Source organism: Rhodotorula paludigena (assembly GCF_050403205.1).
Source record: "Rhodotorula paludigena JCM10292 DNA, Rt_paludigena_JCM10292v1_ctg102, whole genome shotgun sequence".
NCBI lineage: Eukaryota > Fungi > Basidiomycota > Microbotryomycetes > Sporidiobolales > Sporidiobolaceae > Rhodotorula > Rhodotorula paludigena.
The window spans coordinates 1-27,126 of record NW_027481356.1 but is presented as its reverse complement, the minus strand read 5'-3'; the positions used below and the strand labels follow the sequence as shown (position 1 = coordinate 27,126).

The following is a 27,126-nucleotide window of genomic DNA, read 5'->3' as shown; positions in this document are numbered from 1 at the left end:
CCCCCCCCCCCCCCCCCCCCCCCCCCCCCCCCCCCCCCCCCCCCCCCCCCCCCCCCCCCCCCCCCCCCCCCCCCCCCCCCAAGGCACGCACATGTTCATGACGGTCTGCAACTGGTCCTTCAAGTCCCTCACCGTAAACTCTCCCTTCTCGAGCTTCTTGATCATGTTTTCCTGCCGCGCGGGGTCGGCGAGCGCCATTTCCTGCGCGCGCTCGACGAGCCCCTGCATGTCGCCCATCCCGAGCAACTTGCTCACGAACGGGCGCGGCGAAAACTTTTCGAGGTCGTGCAGGTGCTCGCCGACGCCGAGAAAGATGATGGGCGTCGACGTCGCGGCGACGCTGCGGGGTTCGGAAGGAGGAGAGCGGTCGGTCAGGCGAGCGGTTCCAAACTCGGCGGTGAGGGCGCTTCGAGAGAGGACGCAGGGACGCACGCAGAGATGGCACCTCCGCCCTTGGCGTGCCCGTCAAGCTTGGTGACGATGATGGCGCCAAAGTTGGACGCCTCCTTGAACGCGCGCGACTGAGCCTCGGCGGCTTGACCTGTCGGCGCCGATCGAAGCGACGCATCAGCACCGCGTCGCAGAGCGCGAGGAGGAGCAAAACGAGAGGGAGCGCGCCGCACCGATGGCGCCATCGAGGACGAGGACCGTCATGTCGGGCTCGACGGCGTCCTGAATCTGCTCCATCTCGTGAAAGAGCTCGGTCTCCTGGCGGTGGCGGCCGGAAGTGTCGACGATGATGACGTCGAAGCGCTCGGCGCGGAACTTCTGCACGCCCTGGAGCGAGATCGAGACCGGGTCCGTCTCGGTGTACCTGGTCGCGGGCCGTCAGCTCGCGGCGCGGCGAGACGAGAGAGGGGAGGGGAGGGGACGCACGAGCCGAAGAAGGGGACCTTGGCGCGCGTCGCGTTCTGCTTGAGCTGGTCGAACGCACCGGCGCGGAACGTGTCGGCGCAGACGAGGGCGACTTTGAGGCCGCGGCGCTGGTAGTGCGTCGCGAGCTGCGGGAAGGAGCATCGAGCGGGAGTTTGCGAGTCAGTCGCGTGCGCACCGTGAGGGTGCTCGTCGGAAGGAGAAGGCAAGGAGAAAGAGCAAGAGGGAGTGGGGCGCACCTTTGTGCAGGTCGTCGTCTTTCCCGCACCTTGCAGGCCGACCATCATGATGACCTGGGACTTGCCCTTTACGGGCTGCACTCGCGGGCGCACGGGAAGGAGCGTGAGCGGGGGGAAACGGTTATGAAAGGAGAGAGGGGAAGAGGGGGAGAGAGCGACGGACGTTGAAGGCGGGCGGTGCGGCATCTCCCGGGTCGACGAGGGTGACGAGCTCGTCAAAGATGGCCTGCGAGCGGATGCGAAGGGGTGGGTCAGCGGTACTAGAGACGGAGGATGCCCCTCGGAAGAGGAGGTGGGGGGCGACTCGCCTTGTGGATGAGCTGCTTTGCCTTGTTGCCGGCGAGCGGGTCGTGGTCTTGGTTTGCGGAGGCGCTCTTGGCCTGGAGCTCCTCGAGCTGCGGGAGGACCTGCTTCTTTACGCGGTCGCGGGTGCGCTTGACGAGGGCGACGTTGACGTCGGACTCGAGGAGGGCGGCGCTGACGGACTTGAGGACGGCGTCGAGGGCCTGGCAGGGATGGGCCGGGGTGGGCGCAGTCAGCACACGTCCGAGTGGGGGGCGGGAGAGACGCGAGGAGCGGGAGAGAGGCTCGCCTGCTCGTCGAGGGCAGAGTGGCCCGAGACGGACGAGATGGCGGCCGTGAGCCTGCGCCCGAGGTCCTGCAAGACCATCCTGGCGCGCACTACAGGTCTAGCGGGGGGTCCAGGTGGGAGAGCAGCGAGGGCGACGAGATGCGGTGCACCCCTCGTCCGTAGTCTCTCCTTACACTTGCTCAGTTGTATTCATTGTTACTTCTGCCCCTCACCTCGACTCTACTCCGCTGCACCGCTCCACCGCGCTCGCTCTTGTCGAGCGCGCACTCTGCCCCGCCCATGAGCGACGCGCACTCGCCCGCAGCCAGCGAGGCCCTCGAGGCCAGCAACGACGACCGCTCGCCCCAGCCCGACTCGGACGACGACCAGGGCATCGACCTCCGCCCGGGCGCGGCCAGCCCCGGCGACAGCTCCGAGGAGGACGCCACAGACTCGGAGGAGGAGCGCGCAGTCCGCAAGGGTCAGCCCCTGCGTCCCTCTCCCCCTCCCCCTCCCCGTCTCCCCGTCCTCATCACTCGCTCACCCGCTCGCTCTACCCCACAGACTTCATCGTAGACGAGGACGAGTCGGCACGTCGCAGGCGCCACAAGAAGAAGCGCAGAAAGCACCGCCGCGCAGACGGAGACGGCGCAGCAGGCAACGACGGCAGCGACGGCGCACCGGCAAGAGGCGACAAGAGCCGCAAGCGCCGCAAGGGCTCGGACGACGGTGCGCACGCAGCCCTCTCCCAGTCTGCTCTGGCGGGTAGCTGACCTCCCACACCCCCGCCCCGCAGAGGATGCCGCGCTCGACGAGGACGACCTCGAGCTGCTGCAGGAGAACATGGGCATCCGCATCTCCAAGCCAAAGGTGCGCTCGCGTTGCACTTCCCTACGCGAGACGGCTGTTGACATGCACGGTCCTCCGTCTCGCCCCCGACCGACACAACCGTCCCCGCAGAACAAGCTCAAGCGCCTGCGCCGCCGCCGCTCCGGCTCGTCGGGCGGCTCGCCACGCGACTCGGGCGCACTCGCCGACATCTTTGCCGACGAGGAAGACGACGACGACGACATGCGCGCAGGGGCCGGCGCCTCGTCCTCTCGCGGCGCCGGGCGGCGCGGCGACGCCCTGGCCGGCGGCGCAGGCGGGATTGAGGAGCTGTTCGACGCCGACGAGATGGCGGGCTTCATCGAGGACGACACGGACGAGAGTTCGCGGTCCGAGGCGGGCGACTCGGACGAGGACGACGAGGCGCGGCGCGCGCGCCGGCGCGAGAAGAAGGAGCGCCGGCGCGACGAGCGCACAAAGCGCCGCCAGCGCGGGTTTGCCTTTGCCGGCCGCGTCGAGGGGATCACGCAGGAGGCGTGGCTCGAGGTGGCAGAGGTGTTTGGCAACGGGATGGACTATGCGTGGGCGATGGAAGACGACGACGATGACGAAAAGGACCAGAAGAAGGAGCTCAAGGACGTGCGTCGCTTTCGCTGCTCGTCCACCGCGTGCGGAGGAGGGCTGACCGGTTGGTGCTCTCGCCTTGGCGCGCGCGCCCGCAGATCTTCGAGCCGTCCGAGATTGCGTCGCGCATGCTCACCGAGGCCGACGACAAGATCCGCCGCCTCGACGTGCCCGAGCGGCAGCAGCTCTCGTCGTCGGGCCTGCCCGACTTTGCCCTGACCGAGGAAGGGTTCCTCGTCCCGCTCATCCCCGAGCACGAGATCAAGGCCGCCGCGCTGTGGATGTCGGACAAGATCTCTCGCGGCGCCGTCGAGCAGTACCTCGTGCGCGACGCGGCGGGCAACCTCCCGCCGCTGCACCAGCAGTACCTCGACGCGCTCGAGCACGTCGTCCGGTTCCTCAACGTCGATTTCCTCGAGCCGCCGCACATCTGGCACCACCGCTCCGATTTCCTCTTCCACGCGCCGAGCGGGCACGTCCCGCACGCGCTCCTCGTCGAGGACGACCTGTGGCGCGCGAGCGACCTCTGCATAAAGTACCGCGCGTTCCTCGCCCGCCGCGCAGACCTCGAGCGGCAGCTGCGCGCGGCGAAACTCGAGCCCGACGCGCACCTCCAGGAGGTCCTCGAGCAGGCCGCGAGCGTCGAGGAGGTCATGGACGCGCAGGGCTGGGTCGCGCTTCGCCTCGGGGAGCAGATCGCGAGGGCGAAGAGCGACCGCCGCGCGGCAGAGGGAGAGGGGGCGCCTGCAGAGGGCGAGGAGGGCGAGGACGACGCGGCGATGGCGATGGCGGGGACGACCAAGCGTCCGAAGCGCGCGACGCGCGAGAGCGAGTACGACGATGCGCGCAAGACGGTCGTGCGCCGGCTCGCCGAGGTGCGTTACCTCCTCCTTCCCTCGCTCCACCCGCTCGCTCCGTCTCTGACCTGAGCCTCCCCGCAGCTCATCAACGTCTCGCCGGCCGAGTTTGCGCTCGACGTCGCGAGCCGGAGCAAGACGCATTTCGCCGAGGACTCGGACAAGACGCCGCTCGAGCTCGCCGACGAGTATGTCGTCGAGGCGTTCCCGTCGCGCGAGCAGGCCCTCGCGGCTGCCAAGACGATTCTCGTCACCGAGCTCGGGCACGAGCCTATCCTGCGCAAGGAGGCGCGCAGGTACCTTAGCGAGGTCGGCGTCGTCAACGTCGCTGCGACCAAGCTGGGCGAGCAGAAGATTGACCAGATGAACCCCTACTACGTGCGATTTTCGAACGGTCTCCCGTAGAGTGAGCGGTCAGCTGACCAGAAGGTCACGGGCAACAGGCGTTCAAGTACCTCAAGAACAAGCCCGTCAAGGAGTTCCTCCGCTCGCCGCAGTGGATGCAGATCCTCGCCGCCGAGGGCGAAGGGCTCGTGCACGTCTCGATCGACCTCCCGCAGAGCGCGTTCGACCAGTTCTTCGGCGAGCTGGCAAAGGTCTACCTCTCGGACTACACGTCGGCGCTCGCCGACGAGTGGAACGCGCTCCGCCGCGACATCCTCGACGACGCCGTGCGCAACTTGCTCGTCCCGCACGCCGCGTCGTGGGCGCGCAACATGCTCAAGGAGGAGGGCGAGGACTTTATCGGCCAGGCGTGCCAGCGCAAGCTCTTCATGGTGCGTCTCGCTGCGCCGCGCTCTGCCTTCTGCTCCGGTGCTGTAGCTGACCCCCGCCCGCACGCCCTGCAGCGCATCGACGCCGCGCCGTGGTGCCGCCGCGACAACACGATGGAGCAGGGCGACACGCCGTCGGTCCTCGCGCTCTCGAACGGGCGCGGCGACCCGAAGCGCGACTCGGTCGTCGGCGTCTTCCTCGACAGCGACGGCTACTTCCGCGAGCAGTTCAAACTCGACAACGTCGGGCCCGAGATGGACGAGCAGCAGCGCGAGCAGCTCGCCGAGTTCCTCAAGCGCCGCCGCCCGCAGGTCGTCGTTGTCGGCGGCTTTTCGCCCGCCGCCGTCGAGCTCCTCGACAACTTCCGCCGCTTCGCACACGAGATCTCGCAGCAGATGCTCCGCGAGGACCTCATCGAGGACGAGGAGGGCGAAGAGAACCTCGACGCCGACGAGCTGTACCGCCGCAAGGAGAACCGCGCCGCGTTCGAGTCGACGTTCGTGCACGACGACGTCGCGCGCATTTACCAAAACAGCCCGCGCGCGGCGCAGGAGTTCTCCGAGATGTCGCAGATCGCAAAGTACTGCGTCGGGCTCGCGCGCTACGCCCAGAGCCCGCTCAACGAGTATGCGGCGCTCGGTTCCGACCTCACTGCGCTCACGTACGACCCGAATCAGAAATACGTGCGTCTCTCCTGTGTCGTCGACCCACTCCGCTCGCGCCTCGTGCTCACGCTGTGGCAATCCCTCGCAGCTCGCCAAGGACAAGGTCGTTCGCTCGCTCGAGCGCGCGCTGATCGACATCACGAACCGCGTCGGCGTCGACCTGAACAAGGCCGCGCGCAACCCGTACTACGCGCACCTCATGCAGTACGTCTCGGGTCTCGGCCCGCGCAAGGCGGCGGCGGTCCTCAGCAAGATTGGCTCGGTGCGTTTTTCGCTCGCCTTGATGAGGAAAAGGATCAGGACTTGACGCAGCTAGCTTGTACAGGGTGGGACGGTCACGACTCGTCAGAGCCTCGTCACGCGTCAGATCATGTCGCAGCACATCTTTGTCAACACGGCCGGCTTCCTTCGCATCCGCCAGGACGACCTCGCCGCCGACCTCGGTCGTGATACGGAGAACGAGGAGGACCCGGACGTGCTCGACGACACGCGTATCCACCCCGAGGACTACGATGTCGCGCGCAAGATGGCCGCCGACGCGATGGAATACGACGAGGAGGACCTCGAGGCGGGCACGTCCAAGGCGGTCGCCGACCTGCTCGACGACGACGTGCGCAAGCTGAACGACCTCGCGCTCGATGACTTTGCCGAGGAGCTGTCCAAGGTGCTCAACCGGCCCAAGCGCCTCACGCTGTACAAGATTCGCGAAGAGCTCCAGCACCCCTTCGCTGAGAAGCGGCAGCCGTTCCTCCCGCCGTCGCAGGAGGAGCGCTTCACCATGCTCACGGGCGAGACGCGCACGACGCTCAGCGGCGGGCTCATCATCCCCGTGCGTGTCCTCCGCGTCTCGGCCGAGGAGACGGTGCTCGTGCGCCTCGACTGCGGCATCACGGGGTCGATTGCGGCCGAGTACCGTACGGATGGACAGGTGCAGACAAAGCTCCGCCCCGGCCAGACGCTCCAGGCCATGGTCATCGCCGTCAACTACGACCAGCTCAACGTCGAGCTCTCGACGCAGGAGCACCTCATCGACATCGGCGACCGCGAGCGCCGCGTCGTCCGGCCCGACACGTGGTTCGACCAGGACCGCGCCCAGGCCGAGCAGCGCAGTGCCGTCGCGGCGCAGGAGAAACAGGGCGGCGGGCGCGTCAAGCGCGTCATCAAGCACCCCAACTTCCACGATGTCAGCGCCGGCGAGGCCGAGCAGATGCTTGCGAGCATGCAGCGCGGCGACTGCATCATCCGTCCTTCGTCACGCGAGGACCATATCGCCGTCACGTGGAAGGTCGACGAGGGCATCTACCAGCATCTCGGTGCGTTGCGCAGCTTCAACCTCTGTTGTAAGGAGAAGCTGATCCAGATTGAACTTCGCAGCCGTCCACGAGCTCAACAAGCCGAACGCCTACTCGCTCGGCACGCAGCTCCGTGTCTCGGACAAGCACCGCTACTCGGATCTCGACGAGCTCATCGATGCGCACGTCAAGCAGATGGCGCGCAGGGTGAACGAGATGACAAACAGCGAGCGCTTCAAGGGCACGAAGGACCAGCTCGGTACGGCGATGTCGTTCCGTCTGTTCCGTACGGTACTGTTTCGCTGACTCTGCCCCTGCCACGCAACAGACAAGTTCCTGCAGAACTACACGCTCGCCAACCCCGGTCGCAGCATTTACGCCTTCGGCTGGGCCGAGGACCGCAAGAAGGCCGGGCAGCTCGTGCTCGGGTTCCGCACGAACGAGAAGAGCCCGATGCAGTACTGGCCCGTCATCGTCGTGCCCGAAGGCTTCATGCTGCGCGGCGAGGTGCACGGAGATGTCCAGTCTCTCGTGCGTCATGCTCAGCTTCTTGCTCGACCGCTTTGCTGCGACTGACTCGAAGCGCCCTCGCAGATCAACGGCTTCAAGCGCGCGTACCAGCACACGATGCAGGGTGGTGCGCGCCAGCCCCCTGCTGCCGGTGGCCAGACGGGGCGCTACCTCGGCGGCGCAACGCCCAACCCGTACGGTGGCGGCCGGACTCCGGCGTACGGTCAGCAGGCAGGGTACGGCGGCGGGAGGACGCCGAATCCGCATCAGCAGCAGTATCCGCCTCCGCCCGGGATGGGCGGCGCACCGTACGCCGGCATGCCTGGGCTGACGTACGGCCAGCCGGGCCACGGCGGCGCGACGCCTGGGTATGGCGGGGGCGCGCCGCCGATGCAGGGGTACGCGGGCGGCGGGTACGAGCAGCGGTGAGACGACAGTCGGGACGGAGAGCGCATTGTTGATACCCCCTCCTCTTCTCGCTTTCGATCCGGACTCATGGCGCGCCTTGAGAAAAGGGGAGGATCCCCCATCGAAGCTTTGTTGCGTAGCAGTGCTTTCCGTGTATTCTCCTTGTAACACCGAATGCATGATCTCGAACCGGTCTCTCTTCTCCTTCCGTACCGATGCGCAACAATGAGGTAAGGACAGCCATTACGGGCGAGATCGACGTCAGATAGACGGACAACATGGAACGATACGAGCGAGCTAGTCTAGACAATGGAAGGAAGGGAAGGAGCCGGCCTCCCTCTTCACCGCACCTTGAGCGTCGCAAGGCTAATCTTGCGGCGCATCTGTGCCTTGACGCCCTCGCGCTCCTTCGGGGGCCGGGGAGCCGTCGCGTCGCGGAAGACGACCTTCGGCGCCGAGCGGTGCTGCTGAGCCGCCGCAGCCGAAGGAGGCGGCGGGAGTGCCTCGAGCTCGTGCGCGAAGTCCTCCCACGAGATGAGACCTTCGTGCCGCCCGGGCTCGTCGTCGCTCGAGTCAAGCTCGGCCTTCGAAGGAACGAGAGTCTTCTTGACGGGAGCAAACCTGGCGGCCGCTCGGCGGCGCGAGACGGGCAAGTCGTCGTCCTCTTCCTCCGACTCCTCGCGCGGAGGGGAGAAGCGCGGCTTGTTGCCCCGCAGCGAGGGACTCGCGCCGCCTGCAGCGGTCGACGCGGATCCGCGGCGGGACGAAAACTCGTCGCCGCAGACGGACGAGCCGTAGTCCGACGGCGCGGTCGAGCTCGTCGCGACGCTCCAGCGGAACGAGTTGCCCGCGCTTGAAGCGGCCGAAGACGATGTCGTCGAGTAGTGCGAGTCGCGCGAGCGCGTGCCACGCATCGGCTGCGAGCGCGCGGGGGAGTTTGGGCTGCCAGGGAACGAGAAGGTCGACGAGGTGCTGGTCGATTGCCGCGCAAAGGAGGAGAACGTGCGGTTCGACGATGCGCTAGGTGACGACGCGACGAGCGGAAGAGCTGGCAGGGGCGGCAGAGGAGGCGCGTCGGCGAGGTTGGGACGGCGGAAGGACGAGGCGATGGAGGCGGCCGACTTGCGGCGCTGGATCGTAGGGAAAGGCGAGACGCGGCGGTGCGGGAACATGTCGTCGTACGGCGTCGAAGCCGTCGTGCGGACCGAAGCGGCCGATACCGAGACGGCCGATGCTACGGAACGGCTCGACGTATTGGTCGAAGTGCGATACAGGCTCGGAAGCTCAGCAGCGTCGATCGGCAGCGGCGGCGCCGCTTCGGTGTCACGCTGACGCAGGTGCACCGAAGAGTGCGCTGTGCGGAGCGGAGAACGCGTCGGCCGCGCCGGGCCAACCGAACGGGATGCGGAAGCTGGCGTCGTCTCAATGGACGGCAGCGTGCCGTCAATCGTGTACGCGTCGAGAATGGCATCAATGTCGAGGTCGGCGAGGTCCGTCTTGGTGAAGGAGAGCCGGCGCGACCGGCGCCTCGAAGGCGTGGCGATCTGGTGCGAAGATGAAACCCGCAGGGTCGCGTTCGACTGGGACGGACCGAGGGCTGGGCGGGTGCGGCGAGGATTTCTGGGTAACAAAAGCGTCAGCAAGGATCCGGGAGAGAGCGAAATACGAAGAAAGACGCGTACGAAGGACCGGCAACGGGACTCGCGTCCAGTGAGGCGGGCCCGCCAAACAAGCCTTCGACCGTCCGGACGGAAGACGATGCCTGGTGGTGCTGGAAGCGCGCTCTGCGGTGATCCTCGACGGCAAGCTTGGTCACCTCGGTCTCGAGCTGGTCGAGGAGGTCGAGGCATCGCTGCTCCTCCGCATCAGAGACCGAAGACGCGGTCCACAGACTCGACTGTGACGACGAAGCCTGGCGAGCGAGGGTGCGCGACGACGAGTAAGGCGAAGAGTGCGCGTCGGTCCAGGTCTGCGTCGCCGACAAGCCGGACGAGGACGACGCGGAAGGCGAAACAGACGAGGGAGACACGAAGTCGGCAGGGTCGAAGTATGGGTAGGACGACATGGCTCAGAGGTCGACCTAGAGGCGAGTAGAGAGGGGAGGAAGAGAGAGGCGCCGAAGAAGCGACGCCGGCGTGCTCTTCGTGCGCGTGCTGAGAGCCGATCCGTCTGCGGTGACAGGAAGACGGAGGGAGAGGGAGGCCGCCAGCAAGCGGAACCGTCGGGAGGCGGCTCTAGTGCAATGAAACGGTGCGCTAGGAGGGTTTCTGGAGCCTGTTCCGTGGTTCGGGCCGTTGGCACGGAAGATCACAACAGACTGATCGCGCGGAAGGCGATTGAGAAGGTCGTCGTCGCGCGCAGCGGTTCGACCTGTGCTCGTTGCGCGTTGCCTGCGAAGGCGGTGGACGCAGACGAGGAGGAGGACCAGAAGGCGTCTGAAGAAGCGCAATGCATCCCCGAAGAACATCGAACATCGACGCGATCACCGACATGCCTCAACCGCCGAGACGCGTCGCGACTCGCGCTCCTGTCCTTCCGTTGACAACAGTCTTGTCCCATCGCTGCGGCTTGCCTGACAGCGCCAAACATGTGCAGCTTGAGTTCGTAAGTAGCAATGAGATAGCTCGCTCAGACAAATGCTCCGTACCTGCAGCCTGCCGCGTGCGAGAAGGTTGACTTTCGTGCGTTCACATGTGATAGCGCCGCTGTCTCGTCGTCGCCTGCAACTCGCGCTTGCGACGTTCTGCGCTACCGGTAGTCGAAATGCGTGGTGCAAGCTTGCAGGCCAGCCATCTCTTGCCAACGGACGAACAGCCGTACAGAGTCCAGGAGCTGGCTTCTCGCTCATCGCAACGCTCCCGGAGGCAGGTGACGCAAAGAGGCGTTCTACTATTTCGACATGACGCATGCGAGAACAGTACAGTCTACGAGAGCGAGCGGGTCAGACAAGTCCTGGACGGTCCGAAGGTAAGAGAGAGGCAGGGAGACGTACTGGTACGAAGGAAAGCACAGCACAACAGGTTTCGCGAGGAACCGCACGCCGACCACGAACCGTCACCGTCTACTCCATCTCGCCCTCGGACTCGCCGTAGCCCTCGCCCTCATCGTCGTACTCCTGCCCTTCGTCTGGCGGTGCTGCTGCTGCTGCCGCCGCCTCTTTAGCCGCGCGCTTCTGCGCGCGCTTGCCTGTCGAGCGCTGGTGCTCGCGGTACTTGGACAGGTAGACCTTCATGACCTCGGCGTACATCTCGAAGCCGAGGGTCGCCATGGCGAAGAGGATGTCTTCGCCGTTGATCGTCTTGCGCTTCTCGACGGCGCAGCGCTCGGCCGCCTCGGACGTGATGAAGCTGATGAACTCGGAGGTGCACTCTTGCACGCACTCCTTGGCGTCCTTCGAGACCTTCGTCGTGTCGGGCAGGCACTTCTTCATGATGCGGCCGACATTGGCGATCGGGAGGTAGCGCTGCGGCGTGAGAGGCCCGAGCGAGCGTCGTGACAGGCGGCAGTGTCGAGCAGCGGAATAGGGACAGCCAAGCGAGTCGAGCGAGGACCGGAGCGACGGAGTGGGGCGAACGGAGGTCAGCTCTTCCTCGACGAGAGCTGCGAGAGCGGATGGGGCGCACGTCCTGCTCCTTGTACATCTCGATCTCAGCATCCTCGATCTTCTTGGGCGGCGCGACGTCCTGCGCGCCGCCGTCGCCTTCATCGGCATGCTGCGCCGCTGGACGCAGAGGCGGGAGCGCGCCGGCTCCAAGGTCGAACTCCATCGCGAGTCGACAAGTTCCTGCTACTGCCACGCTGCTGCCGAACGGTCTAGCGGGCGTGTGCCAGGCGGTCGAGTCGAGCGAGCAGCACAGCCGCCTCCCGCAAGGTAGGGTCTCGCTGCCTCACGAGATTTGCAGCGAGGAGTGCTGTTCGATGCTGTCGAGCTCTTCTGTAAGCCTCCAGTGCACGTTGCATTTCTCTTCATAGACAGAGAAGGGTGGCTTTCCCCCTTCCCCTCCTCCTCGACAGAGACCTCATCGCACTTGCCTCACACTCCCACGGCGTCTGCCGACCCGCACGCAGCACGTGCGCAGGCGGTGGAAGCGGGGCGCACCCGAGAGCTGACCTTTCCCAGCGCAGACAAGCGCGTTTCTTTCATCTTCTCGATCGGGCGCCCCAGAATCCACGCGAGTGCGACCGTTGATGCTGGTGCATGCGAGGCTTCTCTTCGTTCTGTACCTACACTGCCACCTGCCCGCGCTTCTCTGTCCTGCTGCCCCTCTGCGCACGTTCGGCTCCGCGCTCAGGCCCTCGCTGCTCTTGCCGCACGCTCCGCGCCTTCATTTCGCGCATTTGTCGTCCTTTCGCACTAGGTAGCCATTGAGCTGCTTGCGACCGACGTCTCACGCCCGGCCCGACGATTATCAACTCGCCGCTGATCAACGCGCAAACATTGCCGTCAGCTGGAACGCACCCGCTCGTCCTCCTCCTCCCCCACTTCGAGCCGACACGACTGTCGTCGCAGGCTATGGCCGCTGTTGTACCGCCGATCGCGGACGCTCACGCGGTGCGCAACTCGTGGACCCAGACCGACCTCGCACAACTGGACATCGAAGACATCCTGGACGCGTGGGAAGCGACAGTCGCCGACTGGACGCCGCTGCCACCGTCGCCTACGCCCAAGCCGTGCTTGCCGCGCACCGCCTCGCTCTTGCATTTCGCAGTCGAGCCTCCCTCTCCGACGCGTCCGCCGCTCAGTCTCCCGCAGGTCCCGTTCGAAAGGCGCGACTCCGCCATTTCGACCGTCTCGTCTACCACGACGGCCGACTCTCTCTCGCCCGAGCTAGCAGCCTTCCCCTTTGCACCTCTATCACCAGCAAGCCTGGCGTCCACCGCCCCGTCCACTTCGCCCGCAAACTCGGACGAGTTGATCGGACTCGACGACCTCTTCCTCCCGACACGCTCGTCCGCCTTCTGCACCTTCACCTCGCCGTCAAAGCCCGCATCCTCCTCGACCTTCCCGACGCTGCAAATTCAGCGCCGGCCCTGCACCGTGCGCGCCCGCGCCGAGCGCTTCGAGGCGAACCTCCCTCCGGCGCCTGCCCCGCCGCGCCGCCCTTCGCTCGCCCCTTCCGACGCGAGTAGCAGCAGCAGCGGCGCGCCCTCCGTCGGTCTCGGTCTCGGGCTCGCTGGAGGGCGGGCCGCGCGGCAGGTGTACCCGCGCGCGCCGCCCCTCGCCGCTTCCGCCGCAGCCACTGCGAACCTGAGCAGAGCCGGCGGCGGCAGTGGCGCGGGGTTCTTCGGACGGCGCGAGCGCGAGTCGAGTGTGACCTCCCTGCCCGGCGCGGGGTCGGGCGCGTCGAGCGTGCATAGCGGGAGCGGGGGAGCGCCGAGTCTGAGCAAGAGCGTCAAGGAGCTCGAGAAGGAGGAGAGGCGCGCGCGGAAGGAGGAGAAGCGGCGCGAGTGGAAGGAGCGCAAGGAGTGCGTCAAGCGGGATGAGGCGGCCATGCGGGCGAGGGCCATCAAGGAGGGTCAGGGGAAGGGGCGGATGATGGCGGGCAGAGGCGCGGGCGGGATGCTCAGCATACTCAATTGAGCGATTGGCCACGAGACACGTATAAGAGTCGCATCACACAATTCACAGTACAGTGCCGGAACTCAGGGACTCGGCCATGCCTGTCAGAGTGCGGCGGTCGAGGCGCGCTGGACGAGGTGGGCGAAGCGCGTCCCGCTTCCACAGCGTCTCCTGCGCTTTGCACGCCCGAGTGAATGCTGGCGCAAACGCATCGTCAGCTATGCAGTCAGGCGAGATGAGCTGACAGGCTCACCGCTGAAGCTGGCTGTTGTGCTTGTCGTCGCTTCACACACCGCGAGTCGTTCGAGTGCAGTCGAGCTACACAAGCAGTCGACCGCGGCTTCTTCAGACCTCGCCTGCGTGCAATACTACTCGGAGAAGCATTTCAGCACAACGCCGATGACATCCGGCAAGAAGACACACCTCGACAGTTGACCTCCACCCGTCGCAGTCTCGCTGCGGGTCTTCAAAGTCGATTTCGCTGACCAGCTCCGTGACAGGCAGTTGTCTGTAGGCCATGACTGGCCGCACGACGCCGCGTAGAACTGCACCGAGGGAGATGAATGGTGAGCTCAGGACGCCGGTAGCATTTTTGGGGGCCACGGACACAGCGCAGAGGCGAGGAGACCACAGAGCACGTAGAACAAGCGAGCTTCGCGCATGGCAGAGAGGGAGCAAGGTGAAGAGCAAGAGGGAATGCGTTGTTGAGGGACTGCGGCTTCGCAGACCCGCCCACCGAGAAGAAGCGGAGACGAGGCGGCGAAGGCACGCGGGGAAAGCGTGTCACGGCTTGACCGTTCGTAGGCCGGTGCACGTGGCGCGCGTATTCACACCGCACTGTCCCTCATCAGCGCTCGCCGGAAACCCGCTGCGAGATCGGCAGCACCGGGAGCGGGATGCGGGGGGAGAGAGCGAAGAGGCCATCGCAAGCACGACGCGCATTCGAGCGGATTTCGGTCTCCAGACCATTGAGGCGAGAGGTAACAGAGTGCACCTTGTCCGCGTGCCTGCCCTGGAAAGCGAGATGAGCGGCCAGAGGAGAGCTGCGACGACTCGAGCGACGATGACCTTGCTTGTGCACTCCACGCTCGCGCGATGCAGTTGACGGCGCTTGCCCTCGCGGTGCTGCCTGCCCTCGTGGCAGCCGCGTCGCCCACGCTCGAAAAGTACCGCGCGCTGTCGAAGAAGAGCGGCGGCCTCCTCTCGCTCAGCGCAGCCCAGTTCGACGAACTCACGTCGACACCGCGCGACTACTCGGTCAGCATTGTGCTCACGGCGCTTGGCAGTCAGTACAAGTGCCAGCCCTGCCAGTACGCTGCTCGCTTGTGCTGTCGCCGTCGACTTCGCTCATCACCTTCGTCGTGTCCTGAACAGAATCCTCCAGCCCGAGTACGCCGCGCTGGCCAAGCAGTGGAATGGCGCGCGCAAGCAGGACGGCGAGGACCACCTCTTTGCCTACCTCGACTTCCACAACGGGCCAGAGGTCTTCCAGCGCGTGCGTTCTTCCACCCACCCCCACCTTCATCCGTCAAACTGACGGCGTCATTCTCTTCGTGCTCCAGCTCGGCCTTCAAACCGCTCCCACTTTCCACCTGTACATGCCGACTGAGGGCCCGCGCGCGTCGGGCAAGCTGAATGCCGAGGTCATCGACTTTGGCAGGACGTGCGTGCTGCTCGCGACTCCGGATCGGTTCCGCAAGCGACGACTTTGCTGATACGACGTGACATTCGCGTTTCAGTGGGTTCTCGGCCGAGTCGATGGCGTCGCACCTGAGCGGGCACGCCAGCTTGCCCTCGCTCAAGTACCAGCGCCCGGTCGACAAGGTCCGCGTCGGCAAGAATGTCGCCATCGTCGTCGCCGCCGTCCTCGGCGTGTGGCGCTTGTGGCCCTCCCTCGGCTTCATCATCCGCAGCCGTTACATCTGGGCGTTCATCAGCCTCGTGCGCCTGATGCCCCTGTCAGTGTTGTCCCGCACCGGAGCTAACGAAGTCATCCGCTGCAGGGTATCATTCTCTTCATGACTTCGGGCTACATGTGGACGCAGATTCGCCGGCCTCGATACGTCGAGGCCGGGCGCGGCGGGCAGGTCAACTATATCGCGTCCGGTTACCAGGCGCAGCTCGGTGCCGAAGTGCACCTGATCTCTGCACTTTGTGCGTCGCTTCGGTTCCTCCTATCTTCAGGAACTGCGCTCACGCCGTGATTGTCTACAGACGGGATCCTCGGCTTCTCGGCATACACGCTCGCCTACACGATCCCCAAGCTGCGCGACCCCGTTCGGCAGCGGCTCGGCGTCTACGTCTGGACTGGCGTGCTGCTCGTCATGGCGGGCGTGCTCATGAACGTTTTCCAGATGAAGCAGCCCGGGTGTGCGTCTCGTTCTTCCCCGTCTCCTCATCAGTCGGGAACGAGCTGACTCCATTTCCGCGCGCAACAGACCCCTTCCGCATTTTCTAGACTGTACATGTGAGCTATGCAAAGCGATGCAATGCTCCTCTATCCAAACTTCAGCTCGAAGCGACGGAGACGGAATCGGGACGGACCGCTTGACTGCGGCCCATACGCCAACACGTTGGACTGGCAACCCCACTGCGTCCAAGGCGGTCTCTCAGCCTCACGATTGGAAGGATCATCGTGCTCAGCGGGCGCCTACCAGATGCCAGAAATGAGCGCTCTGGGAGCGAGCGTCAGAGGATGGATGAACACGAGAGGGCAGGCAGTACGCAAGTGAGGGCAGCCCAAATTTATGGGCAGTCCTATCCGCTTGTAGCTCTGTGCGGCATACGAAATCCGCGTTTCGGGGTCTATCGTAGGCGGAGCGAAGCCCACGAGTCGCTGACATTGTCACGGCTTGCGTCGACCGCTCCTGCGCGGACGAAGCTTGGCAGCGAACCAGAGTCCAGGTTGCAGGCTGCGACTGTACAAGGTCCCGCGAAACAGCTGCGACTGCGCAGAGGGGGCGGCCTTCGCACTGCCGAGCACCTCGCACGAGCCTCTGCACCGCGCCTTGCCAGCGATCGGGCAGCTCGAGCAACAGCAAGAGCTTGCAGGTGCTTTCCACGTCGCGCGTGCCGGCCGATCGCGCCCAGGGTGCCCGCCGCTGTCGCTTTCGACCTCGTCGCGAAGTGGGGGACTAGCGCTCGCGCGGTGACAAGGGCGACGCCGAGCGCAGGGCTTGCTTGACCCGGCTGCTGTGTGTGAGTCTGCGGCCGTCTGTGCTTCGATTTGCGCTCTTGTAGGCTGCGGTCGAGCCGCTCCTGGTGGTGCTCGAGATGAGCCGCACTTGGCCAACGACCCTGAGGCGGCTGTACGAGCTGCACAGCACTTTCATGCAGCTGGAAAGCCCGCTCAGAACATTGCTGACAGGCCTCGATCGTCTGCAGAGCCACTGCCGCCAACGCCATGACCTCGCACAACTCGCCTCGACCCGCCAACATCGCACTGCGCCCTCCCGCCCGGCTCGATTCTGCTCCGCAGAGTCCCATCGGACCAGGGTCCTTGACTTCCTCCTCGTCGCGCTTCAACACGGCCTTCAATGCGCTCCCTTCAAGCGTCTCGCGCCATGCGAGCCAGGCGTCCATCTCGTCCATCGCATCCGATGCCTCGCTCCTCGACAACCACGACGTCCATTCGCCCTCGAACGACCATGCCTTCGCAGCGCTGCAGCGCGAGCTGAACGGCACGGACGCCGGGCCGAGGTCGATCGCTGATTCGCCCCGAGGAGGCTTCTCGTCCAGCGCGCGCGAAGGCACGCGCTTCTTCGAAGAGCCTGAACAGCTCGACACGCTGCGCGGGGCTTCGCATGCCCGCGAGCAGAACGGTGCGCGGTCGCGGTCGAACGGTTCGAGCGGAGACGCACAACCCGCGTTGCCGAGCAGCTCGTCCTCGTCGGTCGACCTGGAACATGGGCGCGCGAACCTCCAGCCGCAGGCGTCGACGTCGCACGACGCACCACGCTCGAGAGAGCGGAGACCGGGAGAACGCATCTTTCCAGCACCACTGCTGCTCAAGTCGGACCGGAGTTACTCGTCCGGCGGTGGCGGCGCAGCATCCTCCTCTTCAAGCCCGTACTTTGCACCGACTGCACCGCTGTCGATCCCACGACGACCGTCTGCCTCATCTGCAGCGGCATCGGGCATGGTGGGCGTATCGCCTGGGCTCCCGTCCTCGCGGCGAGACGGGATGATGGGTCCGCCCTCTTCGAACGACGTGTCGCGGTCGACGCTGCCATACCAGCGCCATCGTCAACAGCAGTCATCCACGTCATCGCTCTCGCACGGCTCGTACCTTCCCTACAATTCCTCGTATTCGTACGAGCCTCGACAACAGCCTGCCTATTCCGCCGCGTCCGATGCTCAGCCACCAACGAGCGGCAATGGGCGACATCCGACTCCGCCTAGTACCGGTCTATCCGCCTCTACTACATCGCTCAACCCTTCTGCAGTCCCTTCCCCTTCCGAGCCTCCCATCTCTGCCCAAGCGCTTCTCCTCGATGTCCTCTCCCTCCGGTCCGCCGCCTCGCCCATGTCGCTGTCCCAATCTCAGGGTCCGCTTTCTCGCTCGACGACACCGCTCCTCACGGCGGGGCACCAACGCATCCGCTCCGCCGGATCGAGCGGGTCCGCCGAGCGCGGCGCGGCTGATGGGTCCGCTCGCGCGCCCTCGTCCTCGGCGGATGACCGCTCGCCGTCGCGCTCTGCGACTGGTGGGACGTACCACGGTGGTCCCAAGCTCGACACGGTCGACCTGAGCCACAAGCGCATCGCCGACATCCCGATCGAGATCGTCAACGAGCTCAAGGACGAGGTCGAGAAGCTCGCGCTCGGGTACAACCTCCTCAAGGATCTGCCCCCGCACTTCTCGCAGCTCGGGTCGCGGCTCAAGTACCTCAACATCCGCGTCAATCTCCTCACTACCTTCCCGACAGTGGTACGCTGCCCGTGTCGGTCTTCCTGTTTGACTCAAAGCTGATGCCGATATCGACCTGCAGCTTTGCGATATGCCATCGATCGAGATCCTCGACATCAGTCGAAACAAGATCCGCAAGCTACCGCCCAACCCGGGCACGCTCGTCAATCTCAAGGTGCGCAGGATCAGGCCCCTCGTGATGCTTGAACTGGCACTCACGCCTTCCGGCAGGTTTTCTCCATCGCCAAGAACCGCATCAAGCGCCTGCCGACGTGGTTCACGCAGATGACGCATCTCAAGGTGCTCAAGCTCGACCACAACCCGCTCGACTGGCCGCCGCGCGAGGTCGCCACTTTCCCAGCGTCGGTGAGCGGCCTGCCGATGAGCAAACAGGAGGAGGCCGATGAGATGCAGAAGTGGCTGCCGGCGCTGCTCAGGTGGATGCGGGACAACCGCGAACGCGAGGTGGAGCGCGAGCGCGAGCGAGAAAGCGAGAAGCGGAGGAGGCCGAGCTTGGCGGCTGCGAGGTGCGTGCGTCTCTCCTGCGAGGCTGATCGTGCTCGCTCACTTTCGTTATACAGCGAGGACGAACATGGCGCGCGGGCGGGCGGAAGCATGTCTCGCACGCAGAGTGGCCGGCTGCAGACCTCGCCGCGCATCCCCTCGACCGAGTCCATCTCGCGTAGCCGAACGGCACAGACGCTTCCTTCTACCCTCGAGACCGGTCTGTCCGGGTCGGCCAGCGACTACCTCGATGCCGACCCGTCGATCCGCCATAGTCGCAACGCTTCGCACTCGACTACGCAGGGGCTCGCCATTCCGTCGCGCTCTGGCTTGCGAGCGAAAAAGTCGCTGCCAGATCTGCGTCAGAGCCATGCCGACATCCTGGCCGAACGGCGATCGGGAACCACGCTCGACGAGGAGCCGGCGAGCCAGCCATCGGTTCCGGCGCTGGACACTGCGCTCAGGCGGGTGCTGGACGAACGGCCCGCTGGTCCATCGCACACCGCATCGGCAAGCGCTGCCCTACCTAGCCAGGTGGGCGCCACGATCGTGCGACCGGACAGTGCGCGTCCGACGACACCAACGCCTTCGGTATCGCCGATCCCGCGCAAGGGCACGGCGCCTCCTCTGCAGGCCGTCGCTCAGACTCCCTTCGACAAGGGCAAGCGGCCCGAAGTCGATCGATCGGGCGTGAGCGACTTTGAGCGCAACAGCGGTGCCTACTTCCGCCGCCTCTCGATGCTGCCAGCCTCGACCATCGCCAAAACGGTGCCCGTCGCGCTTCTCCAGTTCGCCGACGCAATCCGAGGTATCCTGTTCGCTCTCTCGCAGGTCCATGCGGCGTTGCGGCAGTTCGTCGTCTTCGCCTCGCAAGATCGCCTCCCCGCCCCGCTCGGCCGGCTGATGGGCTCGGCAGACTCGTCCGTCAGCGCACTCATCAACGCGCTCGACAGGTTCGACTCGCTGTCACGTCGAGGCACGCCACCAGCTGCGACGGTCAAGAGCGTGTTCGTCGCGTGCCGAGACACCGTCGATCTCTTCGGCGCGCTCGTCAGCGCACTGCAGCCGCAGCTCGCCGCCCTGACGGCGACGGCAGACGCGCGCTACACGCGCACACTCGTCCTTATGCTGTATGGCACGGTTGGCGAGCTTGCAGCGTCGTGGAGCTCGGTTGCAGCGCTTCTCGCCAGCTCCGAAGACCCCTCTCTCGCCAAGCTCGTCCTTCAACCCCCGACACCATCTCCTCACAACGACCTGGGCGCGCGTATTGACCCTGCGCCACCTCGCATTACCCGCCAGCGCTCAGTGACTCGCCGACATGCCGGGTCGTTCAGCGTCGAGGACGTCCAGCTCGGCGCAAATCTTCCGCCTGCCGACATCCCTCCCGTACCCGCACTCCCGGGCGGCGCTCTTATGTTTGACGAGAGCGCCACGACTACCGAGTCGAACGGCAACTCGACGATGCGCAACCGTCCGCCGCTCTCGGGCAAGACATCCGCCTCGTCCGCGATATCGTTGCGCGCAGGTCCGCCGCCTCCGCTCGCAATGCCGGCACAGCTCGGGTACGAAGCCATGGTGCAGAAGGCGTTCGAGCATCCGATCACGCCGGGCGGGCTGTTCAACGCCTCGGGCGACTCGCGCGCTCCCTCGCGAGCGGGCTCGATCTCCGGTCCGAGCGGAATCCCGCCACTGCCGTCGATGCCGTCTTCGGGCACGCTTGCGAGCGGCAGCGCTCTTCAAGCGGCGGTAGCAGCACCGACCGGCGGACTGCCGTCGGCCGCTTTCCACCCGCATCGCATTTCGCGCCCGGTCTCGACTCTCAATGCCGACGAGACATTCGTCGACACGGCCGACTCGACCGTCTCCATCGCATCAGACGTGTATGGCATGCTGCTCGACTCGTTCGAAGACCCCGCGGCCCTGTCGAGCCAGTTTGCCGTCATTGGCAAGCGGCGCCTCAAGGAGCTCACGGAGCTGTGCCAGGCGGGCTACGACTCGACAGCGAGGCTGCAGCGCGCGATTGAGCGCGTGCGGGGCAACGACGGGCGGGGCAGGCTCAAGTTTACGGCGCACGACGCGAGGAAGCTCGGCGATGCGTCGTTCGAGTTTGTCCAGGTGCGTCTTGCGCGGTCCCGGTCGCCTTGGATCGACGCAGCGCAGCTGACCTTCTCATGTGCTACCATCGGCGCAGAACGTGATTCGCGCCGCCAAGCTCATCAAGTCGGTGTCGCTCGACTTTGCCTTTTCGCAGCAGATGCGCGAAGGCATCGGACAGCTGACGCTCGGCACGCGCGAGTTTGCCCGCCTCCTCACCACGTCGCACACGTCGTTCCGGCCCGCGCGCATGGTGCTCGGCGAGGGCGCTGGGGGGTCGAGCGGCAACGGAGCGGGAGAGGGAGAAGAGGCTCGAGGAGGGGGAGGAGGGGGAGAGGTGCGGCCGCGCGACTTTGCGTAGGCGCACATGCGCAGCGGGCAATGTGCAGATGCTCGTCTGTCGGATGCCGTGTGCGGTCTGGCCTGCCAAGAGGAAAGCGCATTGACCTCTGTTCCGCTTTCGAGGCGAAAGGTCGGGGCGATCGCCGGCGCTAGCGTTTGCGCTCTCTCCGCCGCCAAGTCCGGCCTCTGCTTCCCTTGCTGCTCTCGCCAGACTCGCCGCAGTCAGGAAGAGCGCTCAAGCGGGCCGCACAGCGCTTTGCAACGCTCGTCGCCGCTCCGCTCGCCTCCCCACTTCCGCCCGCACCTCCTCCGCCCGCCTCGCGCCTAGATCGGACTTGCCGACTGGCCAGAGGCTGCCAGAGAGCGCGTACGAGCACTACAACGGGACCAGGTGCGCACAAGTCGGTCGTTCGCGCTTCGCCAGCGCTTCCGCTGCGGATCCGCCCTGGCTTCGAAGGCTCGAGCGATCGATCGTATGGATGGTGCAAGGCGTGGTAGACTGCGTCTCGTGTGACTGTGTGCTCCCCAGCTCTGCCGTCCGTCCAGGGCACACCGGGAATGGGCCCAGCTCGAGGGGGCTGCGCTGGAGTCGGATTGGCACGGAGTGGCTCGAGGGCGACACGCAGAGCGATGAGACGGGCAGGACTGACAGACTTCACCCAAACAGAACGCCTGCCCATCGCCAGGACTGCTGCCCTCGTTATTCCTGCGCCTCGCCCCCATCGCTCGCCCGCACTGTCGATCCCTCCTCCTCGCGCCTGCACTCGTCCCTGCTGCATCCCGCTCGGTGCCACCCGCATTGAATGGCACAGCCTATTCGCCCCGTCTCGTCGGCCGACCCGATTTGGGTCCGCGCGCTGTACGGCTATAACGGCACCGACAGCTCGTCCCTCTCGTTCCGCCAGGGCGACGTGATCGAGGTCCTCTCGACCCTAGAGAGCGGTTGGTGGGACGGCGTCGTGCTGCAGTCGGGCACACGCGGGTGGTTTCCGTCCAACTTCGTCGAGAAGATTGGCGAGGACGAGGCGATGTTGGCAGCCGGGCGAGGCGGTGACAGCCGGCGCGGCAGCGTCGCGAGCTCCGCCTCGCGCCAGCTCAGCCAGAGCTACGAAGACGGCGAGTTCGCAGCCGGGCTCGTCAGCGGCTTCGGGACCTTCAACCTCGGCGGTTCGCTGAGCCGCGACCCAACCTTGCAAGACTTTATGGATGGCGGAGAGCTTGACCTCACGTCCTTTTCGACGGGCGGCGACATCTTCGGCGAGATTGCCGCTGCTGCGGCGCAGAACGACCTGCATATCGCGCCGCCTTCTTCCGCCATGTCCCGCAACCCCTCCGCCGCCAGCTTTCCGTCTTCCGTGTCCGGCCCCGGGCCTTCCTCTCCTGCACTGTCGTCGAACCCTCTCCCGACCATGGACGATGGCGAGGCAGGCGGCATCAACGAAGAAGAGGACTTCTGGGTGCCCAAGATGACGCATACGGGCCAGCTCTTCTACTACAACACAAGTTCCGGCGAGACGTCGCGCGACATGCCCATCGACGGGCGCGGCGATGGCGTGCGCATCGACCCGGGCGAGTATGCGCTCGACCACGCTGAAACGGCCGCCCGGCGTCAATCGCTCGTGGCCGCGTCGAGCGGCGCGACGCGTAGGGCAAGCACGATCGGCGGAGGGACGGAGGGCGACTTGACGAGCGAGTGGAGCGAGCGCGAGACGGAGGACGGGAGGGGCGTCTACTACGTCAACCTCCGGACGGGCGAGCAAAGGTGGGAGGACCCGGCGTCGGCGGGGAACGCCGCGAGACGCTCGAGCGTGCGCCCGCGAGCCCCCGCGGCAGATGCTGCGTCGCTCCTCTCGAGCTGGACGGAGCGCCCGCCGCAGGCGCATGCGAATGGAGTAGCGGCGGGCGCCTCGGCGCGCGACGCAGGCACAGGCGAGGGCGATAAGCGTGCGAGCGTGCAGTCGCAAGACTCGGCACTCGACAACGGCTTGACTGATTTAGAGAAGGGCGCGGGACATGCGGAGCTAGCGGCGCCGGATTACGCTTCGCCTCGAAAGGCGTCTGCCGCGACGGCTGAGCTGCTCGGCTCGCCGCCGCCTCCGCTTGTCGCCGATCTCGAGGAAGTGGCGAGTCGAGCGTTGCAGCAGCTCGTCAGCTCTGTCGGTCTCGCCGGTGCAGTCGCTGCTGCAGGGCGGGATCGCGCTGCCGAACGGGCAAGACTTGTCGAAGTCGGGAACGACGTCGTGCACGCTGTGCGAGTCGTGCTTCATTCGACTGGCGCGCTCGACCACGCCACGCTAGCCGCCATGCTCGCCACCGGCTTCACTCCCGTCAACGAGATCGCCGTTCCCTTCACCCAGTCTCGCTCTCTCCCGCCAGCAGCTCAGGCCGAGCTCCGACCCTTCTCCCGCCGCCTCACATCGACCCTCTCAAAGCTCTCCTTCTCACTACGCGCCATGTGGGGCCTCCTCGAGACGACCGAGGAGGACCTGCACGTGCAAGAGGACGACACGCCCGCCGACTCAGAGGAGGTCCTTCGGCGCGAGCAGGCACGACAGCAGACGATCGCCGAGCGTAAGGCCGTTCGCGACGTCCGCTTCGAGCATGAGACGAAGCTGCGGAGCGAGATCCTCCAGGGTGCGCAGGACGTCAGCGACCAGGTCGAGACGTTCCTGCATCAGTACCAGCGCGTCGCCCTCTCGCTTCCGGCGGGCTCGACGGGCCCGAACGACGCCGTGCGCGCCGTCAAGCCGCTGCAAGGCAGTCTGCGCACCGAAGCGGGCGCGCTGCTCCTCCCCGGTGGCGGATTTGGCGGAAACTGGCGCGGGAACGGCTTCGTCTCGCTGCCTACGCCTCACAACAGTGCGCGCTTGTCCGTCTCGTCAGCCCGCGGCGACAAGATGCTTGCGTACGCATGGCCGTCAAAGCCGCTGGCGAAGGGCGTTGTCGACGCACTGAGGCGCGAGGCCGACGGTGTGAGCGCAGCCATCGAGGAGCTGCGGGAGCGTTCGGGCCATAGGCTCGAGGACGTCCTCGACCCGATCGCTGCGCTGCAACGCCAGCTCGCCGTCTTCCTCGGCGCCGTCGAAGACGTAGACATCGCCGCCAAGGTCGATTTCCAGCTTCCGCCTGCATCAGCAACGCGCCCTGCGTCCGCTGAGACGGGCACAAGCGGCGAGACATCGGCGACGAGGACCTACAAAGCCAGCGTGCGCGAGGCCAAGCCTCTGCTCTCCGAGCTTGAGGCGCGCAAGCAGGCGTTGTACGATCTCGCGCCTCGTCTGCTTCTCGCGCTCCAGGCTGTCGCGGCCCCCAGACCTGCGTCCGCTGCGCCAACTGCCGGACAGCCGCACTCGAACGCGCCGCTCTCTCATCTCTCGCCGCCCTCCTGCACTCGTCATACTCAACCAGTGTCCTTCGCCGTCACGACCATCCTCGACGACCTCTCTTCCGTCCTGCCCGCCCTTCTCTCCACCTTCGACTCGCTCGTCTCCGTTGCAGAAGCGCAGGCGACCGCGCCCGGGCATCTCCGCTCGACATCGCGGTCCTTCCGAGCAAGCATGTTCGGCTCGTCCGTCGTCGACTCTAACGGCACGGCTACATCTGCGCGCTTCAGTCGCGAGCCCGAATCGACCGCTCCGAGCACCGCCAACTCTGTTCGCGACAGCGTCGACAGCGACTTCTTCTTCTCAGGCGCTGGACCCGATCAGCGACAAGCCTTCCCGGCGACAATCTCGACCAGCTCGCTCACCCACTCGGGCTCCCAGGGCGGCACTGTACGATCGCAGGTGTCCACGTCGAGCAGCGGGACCCGAGCCGGCCTGCCGTTCGGTACTGCCCCGTCCTCGGCGGTCAACTCGAGCGTCGAGGTCTTGCGGAGCAACGCGCCGAGCGGCCTCCCTCCTGGTTGGGACGGCAGCCGGCGCGGCAGCGTCGCGACGAACATGACGGGTTCGAGCGGTGGACCAGTCGCTCCAGTTGACTTTGGCCAGCCGCAGGCGACCATGTCGCCTTCGCGATCGAGCTCGAAGAACATCCAGAAACTCCTCGGCGAGGTGCCCATCGAGGCAAAGCAGCAGCCTGGCGGCCAGGATCGGCGTCCGTGGTACCTCGAGCGCGACTGGGCCGACGACGAGCTGTCCTTCACGATGGAGAACACGATTCGCGGCGGAACGCTGCGTGGATTGGTCATCGCCGCAACGAGCCACGAGGGTCGAGGCGAGTCTTGCTGCCGTTCCCGCTGCATTGGCATGAAGCTGATCGCTTCCCCGTCTCGCCACAGTCGACAGCTCATACCTCTCGGCGTTCCTGATGACCTACCGGACCTTCTGCACGTCGCACCAGCTACTCGACGAGCTCATCAACCGCTATCTTGCGCCCGAGCCCGAGGAGCTGTCTGGCGACGAGTACAAGGAGTGGGAGGTCAAGAAGCAACGACCCGTTCGCGCTCGGTGCGTCTCATCGCGTTCGTGCTCAGAACAGGGCGTCGACTGACATAGCTTGTCGACTGCAGCGTAACCAACCTGCTCAAAGCATGGGTGCGCGAATACATGGACAACGAGGATCTCGATCGTAACCTGCTCGAGCGCATACGCGAGTTCGCGGTCAACACGATGCTCGAGAAGGGCCAGTCGCTACAGATCTGCAAGAGCGTCGATGAGCGGGTGCGTTTCCAAGTTCCTCGCTCGACCCTCGCCTCGTCTCACGCAAGCTCTTGCACGCAGCTGCAAGGAGCTGCGCGCCGACCCGTGGGCAATCTCGCTCCCGGCCCTCTTCCACCGCCGATCCTCCCGCGCAATCTCAAGAAATTCAAGCTCACCGATCTCGAGCCGCTCGAACTCGCGCGTCAGCTCACCATCATGGACGGTCGCCTCTTCCAGCGCATCACGTCGCAGGAGTGCCTGGGGAAGGCGTGGCCGAAGCAGTTCGGCAGCGAGGCGCCCAATATCTCGGCCATGATCGACATGTCGAACGCCGTGCGTTGCCATTGCCGTCTGCTGGAATCCGTACTGACCACCTCACCTCTCCAGGTCACGCGCTGGGTCACCGAGTCTATCTTGTCGCAAGACGACCTCAAGAAGCGCGCCTCGGTCATCAAGCACTTCGTCGCCATTGCCGAGGTATGCTGCCGTCATCCTACTGCAGAGAGCGCTTCCGACTCAACCAGCATTGCTTGCAGCGGTGTCTGTCGCTCAACAACTTTTCCACCCTGATCCACATCATTGCCGGCCTCAACTCGACGCCGATCCACCGCCTGCGGAGGACATGGGAGGCTGTGAGCCAGAAGGCCATGATCTCGCTCGGCATGCTCAACAACATCATGCGGCCGGACAAGAACTACAAGGAATACCGCGACATCCTGCGCAAGTCGGCTCCGCCCTGCGTCCCGTTCCTCGGTGCGTGCTCTTGCGGTGCATTCGGTCAGCAGTCGCAACTCACGGGTCTTCCGCACACCTAGGCGTGTACCTGACCGACTGGACCTTCATCGGAGACGGCAATCCGGACATGCTCCGCGAGCGGCCGCACCAGATCAACTTTCACAAGCGGCAAAAGGCGTCCGAGCTGATCCTCATGATCAAGCTGCATCAAGCGACGACGTACAACCTGCAGGCGGTACCGCCCATCGCCAAGCACCTCCAGGACCGCCTTTTCCCGCGGAGTATCGACCCGGACAAGGAGGACCAGCGGCTGTACGAGATCTCGCTCGCGCTCGAGCCGAGGGAGCGCGATGACGTGCGTTTCTTCCGTCCACTATATTTTTCGCTCGAACTTCTGGCTAACTCGCTGTCGAACCCGCAGGAGAAGATCGCTCGCCTGCTGAGCGAGAGCGGGTTCCTGTGAGGTGGACCGGACCCGCAGCTTATTGTATTCCGGTGTCCGTTCAACGCGCTGTCTGTCCGTGCTCCGTCTGTTTGTTCGTGTGTACGCCGCATTGTCTTCATCAGCCCTTTTCGTTATCGCGCTGTAGTGTCTGGGGGGGGGGGGGGGGGGGGCCCACCCCCCCCCCGGGCGGGGGGGGGGGGGGGGGGGGGGGGGGCGGGGGGAGCGGACGGCGGAGGGAGCAGCCGCTGGGCCAGCG

At 65.8% G+C, this 27,126-nt stretch overlaps 8 protein-coding genes across 8 annotated transcripts; 5 read left to right on the top strand and 3 right to left on the bottom strand.

Annotated features, from left to right (window-relative positions):
- Window positions 1-91: 91 nt before the first annotated feature.
- SRP54 (RNA-binding signal recognition particle subunit SRP54) lies at window positions 92-1,782 on the bottom strand (the record flags this gene model as incomplete). Its single annotated transcript, XM_076652919.1, has 8 exons — window positions 92-340; window positions 433-541; window positions 624-814; window positions 877-1,001; window positions 1,113-1,187; window positions 1,276-1,338; window positions 1,421-1,618; window positions 1,705-1,782. Coding segments are annotated over 8 exons (1,088 nt in total), but the record flags the coding sequence as incomplete, so codon positions are not given.
- A 201-nt stretch (window positions 1,783-1,983) lies between these two features.
- On the top strand, window positions 1,984-7,662 carry SPT6 (chromatin-remodeling histone chaperone SPT6; the record flags this gene model as incomplete). The annotated part of the gene is made up of 13 exons (XM_076652918.1): window positions 1,984-2,164; window positions 2,248-2,412; window positions 2,480-2,553; window positions 2,644-3,150; window positions 3,234-4,010; window positions 4,077-4,370; window positions 4,436-4,768; window positions 4,841-5,449; window positions 5,520-5,693; window positions 5,757-6,744; window positions 6,806-6,982; window positions 7,052-7,254; window positions 7,318-7,662. 13 exons carry the CDS (start codon window positions 1,984-1,986, stop codon window positions 7,660-7,662), a joined length of 4,827 nt encoding a protein of 1,608 aa, XP_076501535.1.
- A 320-nt stretch (window positions 7,663-7,982) lies between these two features.
- JCM10292_003631 (uncharacterized protein) lies at window positions 7,983-9,706 on the bottom strand (the record flags this gene model as incomplete). The annotated part of the gene is made up of 2 exons (XM_076652917.1): window positions 7,983-9,261; window positions 9,324-9,706. 2 exons carry the CDS (start codon window positions 9,704-9,706, stop codon window positions 7,983-7,985), a joined length of 1,662 nt encoding a protein of 553 aa, XP_076501534.1.
- Window positions 9,707-10,702: 996 nt separating this feature from the next.
- On the bottom strand, window positions 10,703-11,408 carry JCM10292_003630 (nuclear transcription factor Y subunit beta; the record flags this gene model as incomplete). Its single annotated transcript, XM_076652916.1, has 2 exons — window positions 10,703-11,104; window positions 11,265-11,408. 2 exons carry the CDS (start codon window positions 11,406-11,408, stop codon window positions 10,703-10,705), a joined length of 546 nt encoding a protein of 181 aa, XP_076501533.1.
- A 746-nt stretch (window positions 11,409-12,154) lies between these two features.
- JCM10292_003629 (uncharacterized protein) lies at window positions 12,155-13,222 on the top strand (the record flags this gene model as incomplete). The annotated part of the gene is made up of 1 exon (XM_076652915.1): window positions 12,155-13,222. The coding sequence occupies one exon, from the start codon at window positions 12,155-12,157 to the stop codon at window positions 13,220-13,222; it is 1,068 nt and encodes a 355-aa protein (XP_076501532.1).
- A 1,074-nt stretch (window positions 13,223-14,296) lies between these two features.
- Window positions 14,297-15,659, top strand: OST3 (dolichyl-diphosphooligosaccharide--protein glycotransferase OST3; the record flags this gene model as incomplete). Its single annotated transcript, XM_076652914.1, has 7 exons — window positions 14,297-14,511; window positions 14,576-14,696; window positions 14,764-14,864; window positions 14,941-15,142; window positions 15,205-15,355; window positions 15,416-15,571; window positions 15,640-15,659. 7 exons carry the CDS (start codon window positions 14,297-14,299, stop codon window positions 15,657-15,659), a joined length of 966 nt encoding a protein of 321 aa, XP_076501531.1.
- Window positions 15,660-16,604: 945 nt separating this feature from the next.
- JCM10292_003627 (uncharacterized protein) lies at window positions 16,605-21,069 on the top strand (the record flags this gene model as incomplete). Its single annotated transcript, XM_076652913.1, has 5 exons — window positions 16,605-18,131; window positions 18,193-18,285; window positions 18,342-18,637; window positions 18,692-20,729; window positions 20,806-21,069. The coding sequence occupies 5 exons, from the start codon at window positions 16,605-16,607 to the stop codon at window positions 21,067-21,069; spliced, it is 4,218 nt and encodes a 1,405-aa protein (XP_076501530.1).
- Window positions 21,070-21,853: 784 nt separating this feature from the next.
- Window positions 21,854-26,888, top strand: JCM10292_003626 (uncharacterized protein; the record flags this gene model as incomplete). Its single annotated transcript, XM_076652912.1, has 8 exons — window positions 21,854-25,265; window positions 25,330-25,498; window positions 25,561-25,711; window positions 25,772-26,023; window positions 26,078-26,167; window positions 26,227-26,443; window positions 26,506-26,780; window positions 26,847-26,888. The coding sequence occupies 8 exons, from the start codon at window positions 21,854-21,856 to the stop codon at window positions 26,886-26,888; spliced, it is 4,608 nt and encodes a 1,535-aa protein (XP_076501529.1).
- Between the last annotated feature and the right edge of the window lie 238 nt (window positions 26,889-27,126).